The sequence below is a fragment of the Ovis canadensis genome, chromosome 7 (assembly GCF_042477335.2).
Source record: "Ovis canadensis isolate MfBH-ARS-UI-01 breed Bighorn chromosome 7, ARS-UI_OviCan_v2, whole genome shotgun sequence".
NCBI lineage: Eukaryota > Metazoa > Chordata > Mammalia > Artiodactyla > Bovidae > Ovis > Ovis canadensis.
Window position 1 is genome coordinate 38212535 of NC_091251.1, and position 15750 is coordinate 38228284.

The 15750-nt window shown below is 37.1% G+C and overlaps 1 protein-coding gene across 1 annotated transcript; it reads left to right on the top strand.

Annotated features, from left to right (window-relative positions):
* The first annotated feature begins 13481 nt into the window (after window positions 1–13481).
* LOC138444137 (olfactory receptor 4F15-like) lies at window positions 13482–14417 on the top strand. Its single transcript, XM_069597466.1, has one exon. The coding sequence runs from the start codon at window positions 13482–13484 to the stop codon at window positions 14415–14417; it is 936 nt and encodes a 311-aa protein (XP_069453567.1).
* Window positions 14418–15750: the final 1333 nt, after the last annotated feature.

Sequence of the window (15750 nt, forward strand, 5' to 3'; positions counted from 1 at the left end):
GGGACTCAATAAAGTCTGAGATTTAGAAATGTCCCAAGTAAGGAAAGGAAGCTGTAGTATTCTTTAATTTCACCTTTAAAGAGTACATTAATTCCTCGGCATACCCAGCCTTTCCCACACAGGATACTGTATATGTGAGAAAGCCAGAGACAAGTCATCAGGTATACTTTCAGTTGCTGGCAGTGGGAAACCATATCCTTGTTTGAAAACAATAAATGTCCAGGCATAGCCCACTTTAGTTCCTGTTTAACTCTACTTCATCCTGTCATAGACTCTTCAAAATGGTGGTTTTCAATTTCACAAAAGAAAGACTCTAAACAGGAGAGACAGGCTATGGCAGCACTGTTGTTCCTCACTGATATTTTCTTCTGTTACTCATTTAAATCCCCCTCATCCTTATGCACTTCTTCCAATGATCCATGTTGCTTACCCAGTGAGATGACCCAGTTAATTTATGAGCATTTGAGTTGCTGGTTAAAATGTTCTTGCCAGCCTATTGTTGCTACAATTGCACTTTTACAGCTACCATCAACCATGGAGCCAACCATGTAGCCTAAAAGGATCTCTCATTTTAGAAATATTCTTCATTGTATAACCCATTAAGAAGCAGCAACCCTATCGTTATCCAATATGGGATAAAAATGAGATTACTCAGCCTTCTCACTGTTGTTCTTCTAACATGAGGAAACCCAAATGACAGAAAAGCAGCCAAAAATTGTTTTTTAGAAACCATACTATGTGTCATCAAAAAAGCATTCTCCCCACTTCAGCAGATCCTAAGATTTCAGGAATAGAAAACACAAACTGCACAAGAAGTTCACTGAAATTCATGATAAGAGATAGTACTGTTTTCTCTATCCCTTTGTTTTATAGGGGAAGATCCCCTGTAGAAGAGCATGGCAACCCACTCTAGTATTCTTGCCTGGAAAACTCCATGGACAGAGGAGCCGGGCAGACTATGGTCCGTGAGGTCACAAAGAGTCAGACATGACTGCACGACTAACACTTGCTTTACAGAGATGTGCATTTAATGTGTTTCCCAGGTGGCTCCGTAGTAAAGAATCTGCCTGTCAATACAGGAGACATGGGTTTTTCGATCCCTGGATCAGGAAGCTACCTTGGAGTAGGACATGGCAATCCACTCCACAATTCCTGCATGGAGAATCTCACGGACAGAGAAGCCTGGCGGGCTACAGTCCATGGGGTTGCAAAGAGTCGAGCACGACTGAGCACACATGCACATATTTATCTGTGGGGGACATAGCACTTATCAAAAGACACTTCAAAGCATGTTATTTTGAAGCACAGACCCCAACTCTACAGTGTATCATCTTCAAACTAGTGCCTCGGTTGTAATTTTAATAGGCTTTGCCAATGAGCTATCAGATCTCAGTTGTGCAGTATATGATAAGTTGAATTGGTTCCCTAGTTATGTTTGCTTTTGTGAATTTTCTTTGCTATAAAGTGAGCACTTTCAGCCTAAGGAAATATTATGCATGATTTCATGTTGAAAATCAGATACCGGGAATACTTGGCTAGTTGTGCTGGACAAAGCGCTAAAAATGGGAAAGATAATCTATACTCAGAATTATTTATTAATGCCAGGAAGGAAATATTTCTGTCTTTTCCATTTTAGAAGGGGTTAAATATTAATAACTACCTTTAAGGGATTGATTTCCATCCTAAAAAGACAGTATCATTTGAAGGACCTATCTATGCTGCCAACAGGCCAAACATTCTACAGGGGTAGAAGCTAGAAAAAGCTTGTGTAAGAGGCCTACTCCATAGTTCTTCTCCACAGGTGAACCCATTGTGCAAAAATTAGGTGGACTGAGAAGAGATTAACAATCATTTATCCTTTCAATTACCTAGCTAAACACTTTAACAAAGGTAATGATTGTTTAAATTCTCATTGCACAATTTAGTTGTGTGATTCCTATCACCTAGCTGCAATCTGATACATTCCACTCCAATAAAAAGAAAAATACTTAAATGGTTCTACTAGTGAATTTGCCAAACATTTAAGAAGAAAACAAGAATTCTTAAACTCCTTTAGAAATATATATATTTTTAAGTTTATAAGGTTGAGACAAAAGGTTTGAGTGTCAAACCAAACACACAGGAATCAGAGTTTTTACAGTTTTACAGTTTCAAACTATCATAATAATTCAAAGGATTCAGGTAACTGGAAGACACAAAGTGAAGCAGGAGTCTGAGACTGCCAATGTAGCTTGCTCAGGTTCTTTCTTATTGCAATAGGATGCTCTCTGACCCAGATATAAAATGTGATCTCCAATGATGCATTAAGAATATCACTTAGAAAAAGTCATGAAATCTATTTTGGTCATGAAATCTCTCCCTATAATATCCCAGTAATTACAGAGGAACACTAATATTTTTCTATAGGTCATGTACCCCATGGAACCTAAATTCCATATTAATTTACCAAGAGCAAACTAGAAGGATGAGATATATCCTGCTATTAATAACATTCCATTATCCATACTCTAAAAAACATCACTAGGAAGAGATCCACTAAGTATGTATTCATGAAGATTTGACCAGATCATCTCTTCCTCTTATTCTCATTCAGTCTCTCCCAGCCCATCATTCTACCTTTCTCTGTCTTCTCTGTTTCTACCTCTATGACTCCTTTCTCCACTTGCGCACTCTCTCTCTCCCTTCCACCATACCTCTTTCTCTTGGTTACCATGAAACAGCAGATGAGTTACAGACCCATTATCAACCCTTTCCTTTCAATAGCCATAATATTTTTAAAGGTCAGTAACATTGCAAGAAAGGGAAATTACAACCCAATTTGTGTATCTCTTCAACACAGACACAAAACTCTAAAAAGTAATAGCAAACTATAGCCACTTATATATAAGTAGGATGAAACACCAGGTTAAGTCAGTTTTACACACAGAATGTAAGATTTTTGGAAATCAACCAAAGGAATCCACCATGTTAAGGCTACAAGGGGGAAAAAAAAATCATACAAACAACATGGTAGATATAGAAAAAAGTATTTGATGAAAACAAATATCCATTCTCAATAAATTTCATAGCAAAAGCTGTAGCAAATTAAGCATAGAAGGTATAGTGGGTTGAATAGTGTTCCCAAAAAATTCACATTCACTAAAACCTCAATGTGGCCTTATTTGGAGATCAAACCATGTAGATTTAATTAAGGTAAGGTTCCAGATGAGGTCATCCTGAGCTAGAATGGACCTGGAAATCAAATGAGTGACCTCAAGGTACAAAGAAGGACACAGAGAAGCAAAAGAAAGGAGGCTCTATGAAGACAGAGGCAGAGGTTAGAACTATGCCTCCACAAACCAAGGAATGTCAGCAACCACCAGAAGCTGGAAGAGGCAAAGAAAAATTATTTCCTAGAATCTTCAAAGGGAGCATGGCTCTGTCAGCACCTTGATTTTGAAGGTCTGTCCTCCAGAACTTTGAACGAACTAATTCCTGAGCTTCCCTGGTGGCTTAGTGGTAAAGAATCCGACTACCAATTCAGGAGACACAGTTCCATCCCGAATCCAGGAAGATCCCACCTGCCGTGGAGCAACTAAGCCCATACACCACAACTACTGAGCCTGTGCCCCACTGCCTGGGAGGTGCAACTACTGAGCCCAAGGGCAACTACTGAGCCCACGTGCAACAGCTACTTAAGCCTGTGTGCCTAGAGCCCATACTCCGCAACAAGGGAAGAAACTGCAGTGAGAAGCCCATGCAGTGCAACTGGAGACTCACTCCCATCACTGCAACTAGAGAAAAGCCCAGCAACAAAGACCCAGTGTAGCCAAAAACAAAAAAAAATCTTTAATGTTCAAGGAAAGTCAAGAAAAATTAAAAAATAACAAATTCCTGAATGAATAAATTTTTTAAGCCACCAAGTTTGTGGTATTTTGTACAGGAGCCCTAGGAAACTAATTCTGTATATTTACATAAAAAATACCATATATATTGCAGATAACATGAAATATTAAGAGCTTTCCTCCAAGATCAAAAATATGTCCACATTCTTGTTATAGCAATGAGGGTTTTATGAGTAAAATAAGGTAGGAATACTAAATAAAATGTATACATATTTAAAGTTTTAAATAAAACTGGCATTCTTCCTAGACAACATTGTCATGTACAAGTTAGTTATCTTTCTCGTAGGCTCATGTAGCATCTTCATAATAGTACTGAGAACCCTACTTTATTTGAAGAAGGAAATGGCAACCCACTCCAGTATTCTTGCCTGGAGAATTCCATGGACAGAGGAGCTTGGTGGGCTATAGCCCATGGGTTCACAAACACACAACTGAGTGACTAACACTTTCATTTTTAGACAGGAAACCAACTGGTATAAGGCCAGGTATCTCACCCTCAGCATCATTAATATTAATATTGAGGCTATTAAGTCTCTGTTTGGGAAACTGTTCTATATGCTGTGAAATTTGGGACAGTATCCCTGCCAGTAGCAGCAAATCATCCTCCCAAATTTTGATAACCCAAAATACCTCCATACAGTGCCAAATGTCACCTAGAGACAATATACTGAGATGAAAATCACTGTTTTAAGGGCTAACATGGGATACCCCCTCAGTTCATTCTTATGGAGTTTAGGTCATGTACAAACTGGTCTAGCAAAAAAGCAAATCTACCCACTAAAAACTATAAGATAATGATGAAAGACTGAAGATGACACAAATAAATGGAAAGGTATTCTGTGCTCATGCATTGAAAGAATTAGTACTATCAAAATATCCATACTACTCAAAGCATGTATAGATTCAACACAATCTCTATCAAACTCTAATGGGATTATTTACAGAAATAGAATAAACAAATATAAAATTGGTATGGAACGTCCCCCATAAAAAACAAATAGCCAGAGGAATCTTGATAAAGGAAAAAGCTGGAGGCATCATGCTCCCTGATTTCAAAATCTATTACAAAGCTACAGTCATCAAAACAGTTATTGTATGAATGCAAAAAAAGATGCATTGATCAATGGAACAAATTAGAGAGCCCAGAAATAAACCCACACATAACCATTCAATGAATATATGACAAAACAGCCAGGAACACTTACTGGGAAAAGGACAGTTCTTTTCAATAAATGGTGTTGGAAAAGTTGTATAGACACATGCAAAACAAAGCAACCGAATCACCACCTCACTTCAGTTCAGTCACTCAGTCGTGTCCAACTCTTTGAAACCCCATGGACTGCAGCACGCCAGGCCTCCGTGTCCATCACCAACTCCCAGAGTTCACTCAAACTCATGTCCATGGAGTCAGTGATGCCATCTAACATCTCATCCTCCGTCATCCCCTTCTCCTCCTGCTTTCAATCTTTCTCAGCATCAGGGTTTTTCCAATGAGTCAGTTCTTCGCATCAGGTGCCCAAAGTATTGGAGTTTCAGCTTCAGCATCAGTCCTTCCAATGAATATTCAGGACCAGTTTCCTTTAGGATGGACTGGCTGTATCTCTTTAAGTCCAAGGGACTCTCAAGAGTCTTCTCCAGCACCACAGTTCAAAAGAATCAATTCTTCGGGGCTCAGTTTTCTTTAAGTCCAACTCTCACATCTATACATGACTACTGGAAAAACCATAGCTTTGACTAGACGGACCTTTGTTGGCAATGTCTCTGCTTTTGAATATGCTATCTAGGTTAGTCATAGCTTTTCTTCCAAGGAGAAAGTGTGTTTTAATTTCATGGCTGCAGTCACCATCTGCAGCAATTTTGGAGCCCTCTAAAATAAAAGCAGCCACTGTTTCCACTGTTTCCCCCTCTATTTGCCATGAAGTGATGGGACCAGATACCATGATCCTAGTTTTCTGAATGTTGAGCTTTAAGACAACTTTTTCATTCTTCTCTTTCACTTTCATCAAGAGGCTCTTTAGTTCTTCACTTTCTGCCATAAGGGTGGTGTCATCTGCACATCTGACGTTATTGATATTTCTCCCAGCAATCCTGGTTCCAGCTTGTGCTTCATCCAGCCCAGCATTTCTCATCATGTACTCGGCATATAAGTTAAATAAGCAGAGTGACAACATACAGCCTTGATGTACTCCTTTTCCTATTTGGAACTAGTCTGTTGTTCCATGTCCAGTTCTAACTGTTGCTTCCTGACCTGCATACAGATTTCTCAGGAGGCAGGTCATGTGGTCTGGTATTCTCATCTCTTTAAGAATTTTCCACAGTTTGTTGTGATCCACACAGTCAAAGGCTTTGGCATAGTCAATAAAGCAGAAGTAGATGTTTTTCTGGAATGCTCCTGCTTTTTTGATGATCCAGCGGACGTTGGCAATTTGATCTCTGGTTCCTCTGCCTTTTCTAAATCCAGCTTGAATATCTGGAAGTTCATGGTTCACGTATTGCTTGCTGAAGCCTGGCTTGGAGAATTTTGAGCATTACTTTTCTAGCGTGTGAGATGAGTGTAATTGTGCGGTAGTTTGAGCATTCTTTGGCATTGCCTTTCTTTGGGATTGGAATGAAAACTGACCTTTTTCAGTCCTGTGGGCACTGCTGAGTTTTCCAAATTTGCTGGCATATTGAGTACAGCACTTTCACAGCATCATCTTTCAGGATTTGAAATAGCTCAACTGGAATTCCATCACCTCCACTAGCTTTGTTCATAGTGATGCTTTCTAAGGCCCACTTGACTTCACATTCCAGGATGTCTGGCTCTAGGTGAGTGATCACACCATTGTGATTATCTGGGTCATGAAGCTCTTTTTTTGTACAGTTCTTCTGTGTATTCTTGCCACCTCTTCCTGATCTCTTCTGCTTCTGTTAGGTCCATACCATTTCTGTCCTTTATCAAGCCCATCTTTGCATGAAATGTTCCCTTGGTATCTCTACTTTTCTTGAAGAGATCTCTAGTCTTTCCCATTCTGTTGTTTTCCTCTATTTCTTTGCATTGATTGCTGAGGAACACTTTCTTATCTCTCCTTGCTATTCTTTGGAACTCTGCATTCAGATGCTTATATCTTTTCTTTTCTCCTTTGCTTTTCGCTTCTCTTCTTTTCACAGCTATTTGTAAGGCCTCCCCAGACAGCCATTTTGCCTTTTGCATTTCTTTTCCATGGGGATGTCTTGATCCCTGTCTCCTGTACAATGTCATGAACCTCTGTCCATAGTTCATCAGGCACTCTGTATAACAGATCTAGTCCTTTAAATCTATTTCTCATTTCCACTGTATAAGGGTCATATGATTTAGGTCATACCTGAATGGTCTAGTGGTTCTCCCCACTTTATTCAATTTAATTCTGAATTTGGCAATAAGGAGTTCATGATCTGAGCCACAGCTCCCGGTCTTGTTTTTGCTGACTGTATAGAGCTTCTCCATCTTTGGCTGCAAAGAATATAATCAATCTGATTTTGGTGTTGGCCATCTGGTGAGGTCCATGTGTAGAGTCTTCTCTTGTGTTGTTGGAAGAGGGTGTTTGCTATGACCAGTGTGTTCTCTCAGCAAAACTTTGTTAGGCTTTGCCATTCTTCATTTTGTATTCCAAGGCCAAATTTGCCTGTTACCCTGGGTGTTTCTTGACTTCTACTTTTGCATTCTAGTCCCCTATAATGAAAAGGACATCTTTTTTAGGTGTTAGTTATTTTCTCAGTTAAATAAATCAAAGAAGGGCAAACATTGTATTATCTAAATTATATGAGAAATAAAATATCAAACAAATACCCAAGCTCATGAATATAAAGAACAGATTTCTTGTTGCCAGAGTAAGGGCTGATGGAGTGCAAAAATGGGTGGAGGGAGTCTAAAAGAACTAGTGTTTATTTCTAGTTAAAAAATAAACAAGTCATGGAGATACAATGTTCAGCATGGTGACTATAGTTAATAACTATACTGTATATTTGAAAGTCACTAAGAGAGTTATCTCAAAAGTTACTATCATAAGAAAAAAATTTTCATAACTACATATAGTGACAGATGTTAATTAGATTTATTGTAGTGAACATTTCATAAGGTATACAAATACTGAATCATTGTATAAACCTAAAAAGAATACATGTAATGTTGCATGTCAGTTGTACCTCAATTTAAGAAGATGCTGTCAAGAAAATGAATAGACTAACCACTGAGAACATACACACACATAAACACACTGAGAAATAATATACAGAATAGGTATCTAATTTAGAATATATAAATAGAACTCATATATCAAGAAGGTACAAATCTATAAAAAACTTTAACAATAAAAAGGCAAACATCCCTTAAAAGGTAGATTTCTTACAAAGTTAAACATAGTCTTACCATATGTCCAGAAATTGCACCATTTGGTTTCACTGAAATGCATTGAAAATTTATATCCAAACAAAAATCTGCATATGAATGTTTATGGCAGTATTATTCATAATTGACAAAACTTGGAAGCAACAAAATGCCCTTCCATAAATGAGTGATATATACAGACAATGTAATATTATTTAGCAATAAAAAGAAATGAGCTATCAATCCATGAAAAGACATGGTAGAACTTTAAACGCATATTGCTAAACCAATCTGAAATGGCTATAAACTATATGATTTCAACTATATGACTGTTTGGAAAAGGCAAGACTGGAGATGGTAAGAAAGATTAATGGTTGCCAAGGGAAGGTTAGGGGCTAAGAATAAATCAACAGAGCATTGAGGATTTTCTGTGAGTGAAACTATTCTGCATGATTATATGATGATGGATACATGTCATTATATCCTTCTCAATACCCATAGAATGTACAACACAAAGAATGTAGTGTAATGTAAACTGTCAGTCAGTCAGTTCAGTTGCTCAGTCATGTCTGACTCTTTGTGACCTCATAGACTGCAGCACATCAGGCCTCCCTGTCCATTACCAACTCCCGGAGAATGCTCAAACTCATGTCCATGGAGTCAGTGATGCCATCCAACCATCTCACCCTCTGTTGTCCCCTTCTCCCGCCTTCAATCTTTCCCACCATCAGGGTCTTTTCTAATGAGTCAGTTCTTTGCATCAGGTAGCCAAAGTATTGGAGTTTCAGCTTCAGCATCAGTCCTTCCAATGAGTATTCAGGACCAATTTCCTTTAGGATGGACTGGTTGGATCTCCTTCCAGTCCAAGGGACTCTCAAGAGTCTGCTCCAACACCATAGTTCAAAAGCATCAATTCTTTGGGGCTCAGCTTTCTTTAAGTCCAACTTTCACATCCATAATGACTACCGGAAAAACCATAGCCTTGACTAGATGTACCTTTGTTGGCAAAGTAATGTCTCTGCTTTTGAATATGCTGTCTTAGTTGGTCATAACTTTTCTTCCAAGGAGCAAACGTCTTTCAATTTCATGGCTGCAGTCACCATCTGCAGTGATTTTGGAGCCCCCCAAAATAAAGTCTGTCACTGTTTCCACTATTTCCCAATCTATTTGCCATGAAGTGCTGGGACAGGATGCCATGATCTTAGTTTTCTGAATGCTGAGTTTTAAGCCAACTGTAGACTTTAGTTAATAATAATGTATCACTACTGGCTCATCAGTTGTAGCAAAAACACCACTCTATGGCAAGATGTTAATGTAAAAGGACTTTGTGGAGGGCATGTGAGGAGGAATATGGGGATTCTACACATATTTTTTCTGTAAATCTAAAACTGTGCTAAAAACTGAAGTTTATTCACTTAAAAAATACCAATTGAGATTTTCCCAGTCTAATTTGGCACTATTTTGAAACTCCCCTAATTTTTTCAAATATCAATTCACTATTGCTCAAAATTCCAAGTGTGACAAGTGGCTAAGAGTGTAGATGATGGTTCTCAAACTTATATTGGTGCCAAAAAGTTGTTCATATAACGTGCAATAACTCAATGAACATCTAAAGCAAACCTAAAATTATCTAATCTTTGAGAAAAAAAGAATATATTTTCAGAGTAAAAAGTTACTGCTCAATATCATATTGAATTTTTTGATTTCTCAGTAACTCTTCTGCAAATTGTAATAATTTACTCTTGGGAAAACCAATGTGCACAGAAGATCTGGTTTCCACTAGAAGAAATTATGGACAATATCCAGTCCTGCTAATTGACTTCCTTTCTAATGGTATGAACTATTTTTAACTCTCTGTATTAAGAAATGAAGAAATGGTGGCAATTCAAAAAGATTATTAACTTCCTGTGTGCTTCAGTCTCTTGCAGCTGCTGCTGAGTGAAGTGTGCAACTGAGCAGGTACCTAGAAAACCTGTTCTCCAAAGCCTAGCAACTGGTTTCAGTTTGCTTGCAAATCTTCCTTCCTCTGTCTCCAGTTTCCTTTTGAATAATTTTCACTCACATTTTTTATATCCTTCCAGTCTCATTTTCATTATTTCAATTGTATTGTGAGGTAAATTTATCTTCAAAGAGCACTTATCTTTATTAAATTGATCTGTGAAGGGGCTTCAATTTTCCATTATTTTTCTCTCTGAAATTAGATTCATGGAAATAAAAATGTATGTCTTAGCTATTTCATTCCAACAGGCCACATATGGCAGAGCATGCTATCTTTATTTTTGGAAAGAATTGAATATCAAGTCTTAAAAATTAAAATTACTAAAAAAAAGTTTATTGAGTACTCATTATATGCCAGAGTATGGTCTGATGTTTTCCATTTATTACTTCACTTAATCCTCACAACAACACTATAAGGTAAGTACTATTATCATCCTTATTTTACAGATGAGGAAACTGAGGAAAAGAGAAATGAAGTAACTCACCCAAGGACAACCTAACTAATAAATCAAGCAGATGGAGATTTGAACCCAGGTAGTCTGGCCCTAGAATCCATGCTCTTAGTTATGACATTATACTATTTATGAAATTGTTCTTATATTATTTTTATTTCTTTCACTAATTTCAAATTTTTCTTAGAAATTAGAAAATCCATAAACATTTCTTGTAAAATACAGGAAACAAGAGGTAATATTTAGGAAAAATATGAAATCATCTGAAACCCTACAAACTAAAGATCTTGCAGTATATAGTCTAAATATTTCCATACACATTTACTTTATATGCAGTTTTATACTCTATAATCTCTTTTAACTTAATGACAAATTATGTATTTTAGGTTAGTTTATCAGAACTTCTAATTTATTATATGTGCATCAAAAATCCAGAGGTATTTAAAGGTTCTCTTCCTTATTTATGTAGCAAATTGCTTTTTACAGGAACCTTGCTTATCAAAACTGTACTGTTCTTTTGAATTGCTGATCAAATATCTGATAATGTTTTTCTGCTCAGCAATATTTCTATACTATGTTTTATGTTAATACTCCACTATAACTGGAGGGAAATTGTCAGATACTCTGTAGTGCCTATAAACATTTTGTTTGAGGCAAAAGAGAAAGGTATCTTTCTAGTTTTATTGTATTAGGTGTAGAATCTAATTGGAAATGCAGGGTGTTGATATCACTCTAAGAGGCACATGACAGGAAAGTGGCTGGTTTTCAGATTGTCTCAGTGTACAAGTATCAGTGAATTCAATTCCTGAAGTCATTTGGTGGCTATTTGCTCCAAATTCATCACAGGGGCTTCAAGGCCCCTGATTTTACTTATTAATCTCTACAATAAGGATGTTAGTGAAGATTATCCTTTAGTAGTTCCTACATTGTGCCAGAAATAGTGCAAAAATATTGGGGCATACAAAATCAGCTAACAGCTCCTTTCCTTGAAAATCTTAGCTGAAAATAGAGAACTAATATACAAAAAATTCTAATATATTTTATTATAAAGAATACATAAAATATAACTAATGATAGTTTATAGAGAGAAGCTATTTACTCTGGTTAAAGTCTTCAATAAATTTTCCAGAGTAGGTGACATTTAATGTATGTCTTGAAAAATAAAGGGGAAAAGGACAAATAAATTCCATATGTCACATTATTTTTTCACATTTCTCTGTCTTTGGATATGTTTTTATTTGGGTTATTCCTGGTCATCACAAAGCAGAACCATTAAGCCTTTTGAAACTTTGGTTGACATTCTAACTCTGCCAGTTAGAAGCTATATAAACCAGAGCAGGCTAACAAATAATGGTGATGAAATGTATTCACCTATAAAGTAGGAGAAGTATAACTCATTTCTTCTGATATTTTGAGGATTTGAGAGGATATGAGTAAAACTATCTAGCACAAATGTTGCTTCCCTTTTCCCTTTAGGCATCACACTAACATTGAATGCAGGAACAAAGGGGCCAGGAAAAGAGCCTTCTACATATGAAGCTTTGTATTTTAAACTGGGAAAGAAAACTTTGCCCAGAAGACATTATTCTATATGTCATTGTACAAATCTAGGTTATATGCTCCTCATAAACCAGTTCATGGCTAAGTGACATTGGATTATCATGCTTCATCTGGGGATGAGGATAAGGATTTACCCTTTTTTAAAATTGAGAAATCTCTACCAAGTACCTAAATAGGTAGGTATTCCATTATCCAGAAATGGGGAGGGAAAATGCTTTGGGATGGGCAACATGTAGAGTAATTAATTGGGGATAAAGGAAATGGGTTGATTGATGCTTCTAGATCCATAGGGAAATCTAGTATACTTGGAGGTGCTGGCTTTGAAAAGCATAAAGCAGTTCTTGGAGTGAGTACTTCTGTGGCTCTTGATTCAAATTCTGGCTTTGCCACTTACCTTTATGGGGCTCAGTTTCTTCACTGGTGAAATAGGTATAATAAAACTGAACATATCTTAAGGAGACATTAGGAGGTTTGTACTCCCAATGTACTTTGATAATGTACTTACAATTACCTGAGTATAGAAGACATTCAAATGTTAGCTGTGATCATAGCTGATTCTTAATTATCATCATATTTACCATTATTTACCTCAGCCAATATTTTATTTTTAGTTTCTCATTAATTAACATATTTATTAAAAGTGATCATGGACCAAAGAAGATATACCACAAATCAAGTATTATAATTATTAAGTCCTGTGCACCTGAGCTCCATTTAAATTTTAAAAGCTGATGGTAAGAACTGATTAAATATGTTCAAGTGTTTTTGTCCTGGTGATCTCAATAAGCTCAAAGAAGTTTGAGAATATTAATGGACCAAGAAATGTTTAGTTTAGAGCATACAGAATTAGTGTAAAAGTTGTATTAAACTATTAATACAACTATTAATAGTTGTATAACAGAAGAGGTGATGGTTATTTGATGTGAGAACACAAGCAATGATGAGAAAAATGATCTAAAATTTTTTGAGAAAAAATAAAAAGAGACTTAACTATGGAATGTTAACTCTTTTTGGTTCTATCTGCAAAAATTACAGTCACAATTTTACCTTCAGATATTATCTATAGTACAATGAATTTGTTGCTAACCTTATTTCTTCCAAATTCTTAAGCTTCTCCTCTCAATCAATTATATCTAATTTAATTACCAATAAAATAGACAATATATGTCTGAACTAGTGATACCTATTCTTTTTAATTTTTATCCTCAGGTCACTTAAAAATCAGCTCTTCTGTCCCTATCAATGGGTGGACTAAATGACTCTATGGTCAATGAGTTTGTGTTATTGGCCCTTTCTTGCACTTGGGAGAAAAGGCTTTTTCTTATTTTGATATGTTCTTTGCTCTACTTAGGGGTCATCTTGGGAAACCTTTTTATTTTGATTTTAGTAATTTTTGATTCTCACTTACATTCTCCTATGTACTTCCTACTCGCCAACCTGTCCCTCATTGATGTGGGCCTTTCCTCTACCACAGTTCCCAAGATAATCACAGACCTCTTAAATGAAGACAAAATAATATCTTTCCAAAGCTGTATGACACAGATATGTTTCATCCACACCATAGGAGGAGTGGAGATGGTGTTACTTATAGCCATGGCATTTGACAGGTGCACAGCAATATGTAAGCCTCTTCACTACTTGAAAATCATGAACCCTAAAATATGTGTCTCATTTGTAATCACTGGCTGGGTAATTGGGGTGATCCATGCTATGTCTCAATTTTTATTTGTTATTAAATTGCCATTCTGTGGACCTAATGAAATAGACAGCTTTTATTGTGACTTTCCTAAGATCATAAAACTTGCATGCACAGATGGAGCCAAGCTTGAGTTTATTGTGACTGCCAACAGTGGCTTCATGAGCATGGGCACCTTCTTCCTGCTAATCCTTTCCTACTCCTTCATTTTGGTCACTGTCTGGAAACGCTCTTCAGGAGACTTGTCCAAGGCACTGGTCACTTTGTCGTCTCACATCACTGTGGTGTTTTTGTTTTTTACTCCATGCATGTTTCTCTATGTCTGGCCTTCTCCTCCACCATCACTTGATAAAAATCTGTTCATTGTTGACTTTGCTATTACCCCTGTGTTGAATCCTGCCATCTATACACTGAGGAACAAAGACATAAAGGTAGCAATAAAAAGCTTGCTCAAAAAGATACTTTCTTCCAGATTTTGTTGACCACAGCATTTTTTGAAGCTTGAAAACTGTATATATCCAGCTGGCCCGTCTCCACTTAGGCACCTCAGATTTATCATTCCCAGAATAGACTCATCATCTGCCATCTTATATCTGCTACTACTTTACCTGTGGAGTATAAGACCATTACCATCATGGGAAATGTAAATATATTATACTAAGAATTGATATCCTTACAGAGAACAGAGTGATCTGACAAGGAAAATTTTGAATTTGGGGTTATTTTTCAAATAAAAAGATATAATGATATTGCTTCTGTTATTCATGAGGTGTAAAAAAATAACCTGTAAATGTGTTGTGATTAACGTTAAGAATCACCACATTGAATTGCTATATATGTAGTTGCAATGATTTTACTTATTATTTAAAAGAGACAAAATCTGAATGCAAGTAGTTTATTTAGAAAGGTTTCCTAGAACACAATTGTTCAGAAGTGGGAACACGAAACAACAAAGAGAAGATGCCAATAAAGAACATATTAATTGGTATCCTACTACTATACACAAGTGGGGAGAAATCTTGCTGTGACCCTCTAAAAAACTGTATAGAGTCTATGACTTACAGTTGTCCCACCTGAGATGCAAGGAAGGTGTTTATTTCTGTACTAGTATAGCTCTCATAGGGACTTCCCTGTAGCTCAAACGGTAAAGAATCCGGATGCAATGCAGGAGAACAGAGTTCGATCCCTGTGTCAGGAAGATCCTCTGGAGAAGGGAATGGCAATCCACTCCAGTATTTTTGCCTGGAGAATCCCATGGACATAGAAGCCTGGTGGACTACAGTCCACGGAGTTGCAAAGAGTCAGACATGACTGAGCAACTAACACACACGTAGCTCTGAGGCATTAACTCCATGGCATTTCTAGGCTTCCCCACACAGTGGGTTGAACAATTTGATAGCCAGGAAAATGTCTTCAGGTAGAAAGTTTCTGGAACTCATAGTGTTGCAGAAACCAGTAATTGAGAAACCAAGCACCACACTCAGAGAGTTGAAGAACTCAGGTTTATTACACCAGCAGGCCCAGAGGAGCTAACACTCTAAGCTCTGAGCCCTGAACAAAGGGGTTACAGAGTTTTTATAGACAGACTATAGAGGGCGACAATAGATGTTAATAGGCCGGTTTGAACTAAGGGGCTTCACGTGCGTGGGAACAGCAGTCAAGATGGGGATGCCTGACCTTTACACGGACAGGCATGATTAAGCAGGTTTGCAGGGGCTGGGCAATAGCAAAGAGCAGGACAAGGGTGAGTAAGATAAGCTCCAGTTCCTAGTATTGTAAGCCCCCACTTTCTGAGACTACATGGATCTCCAGATT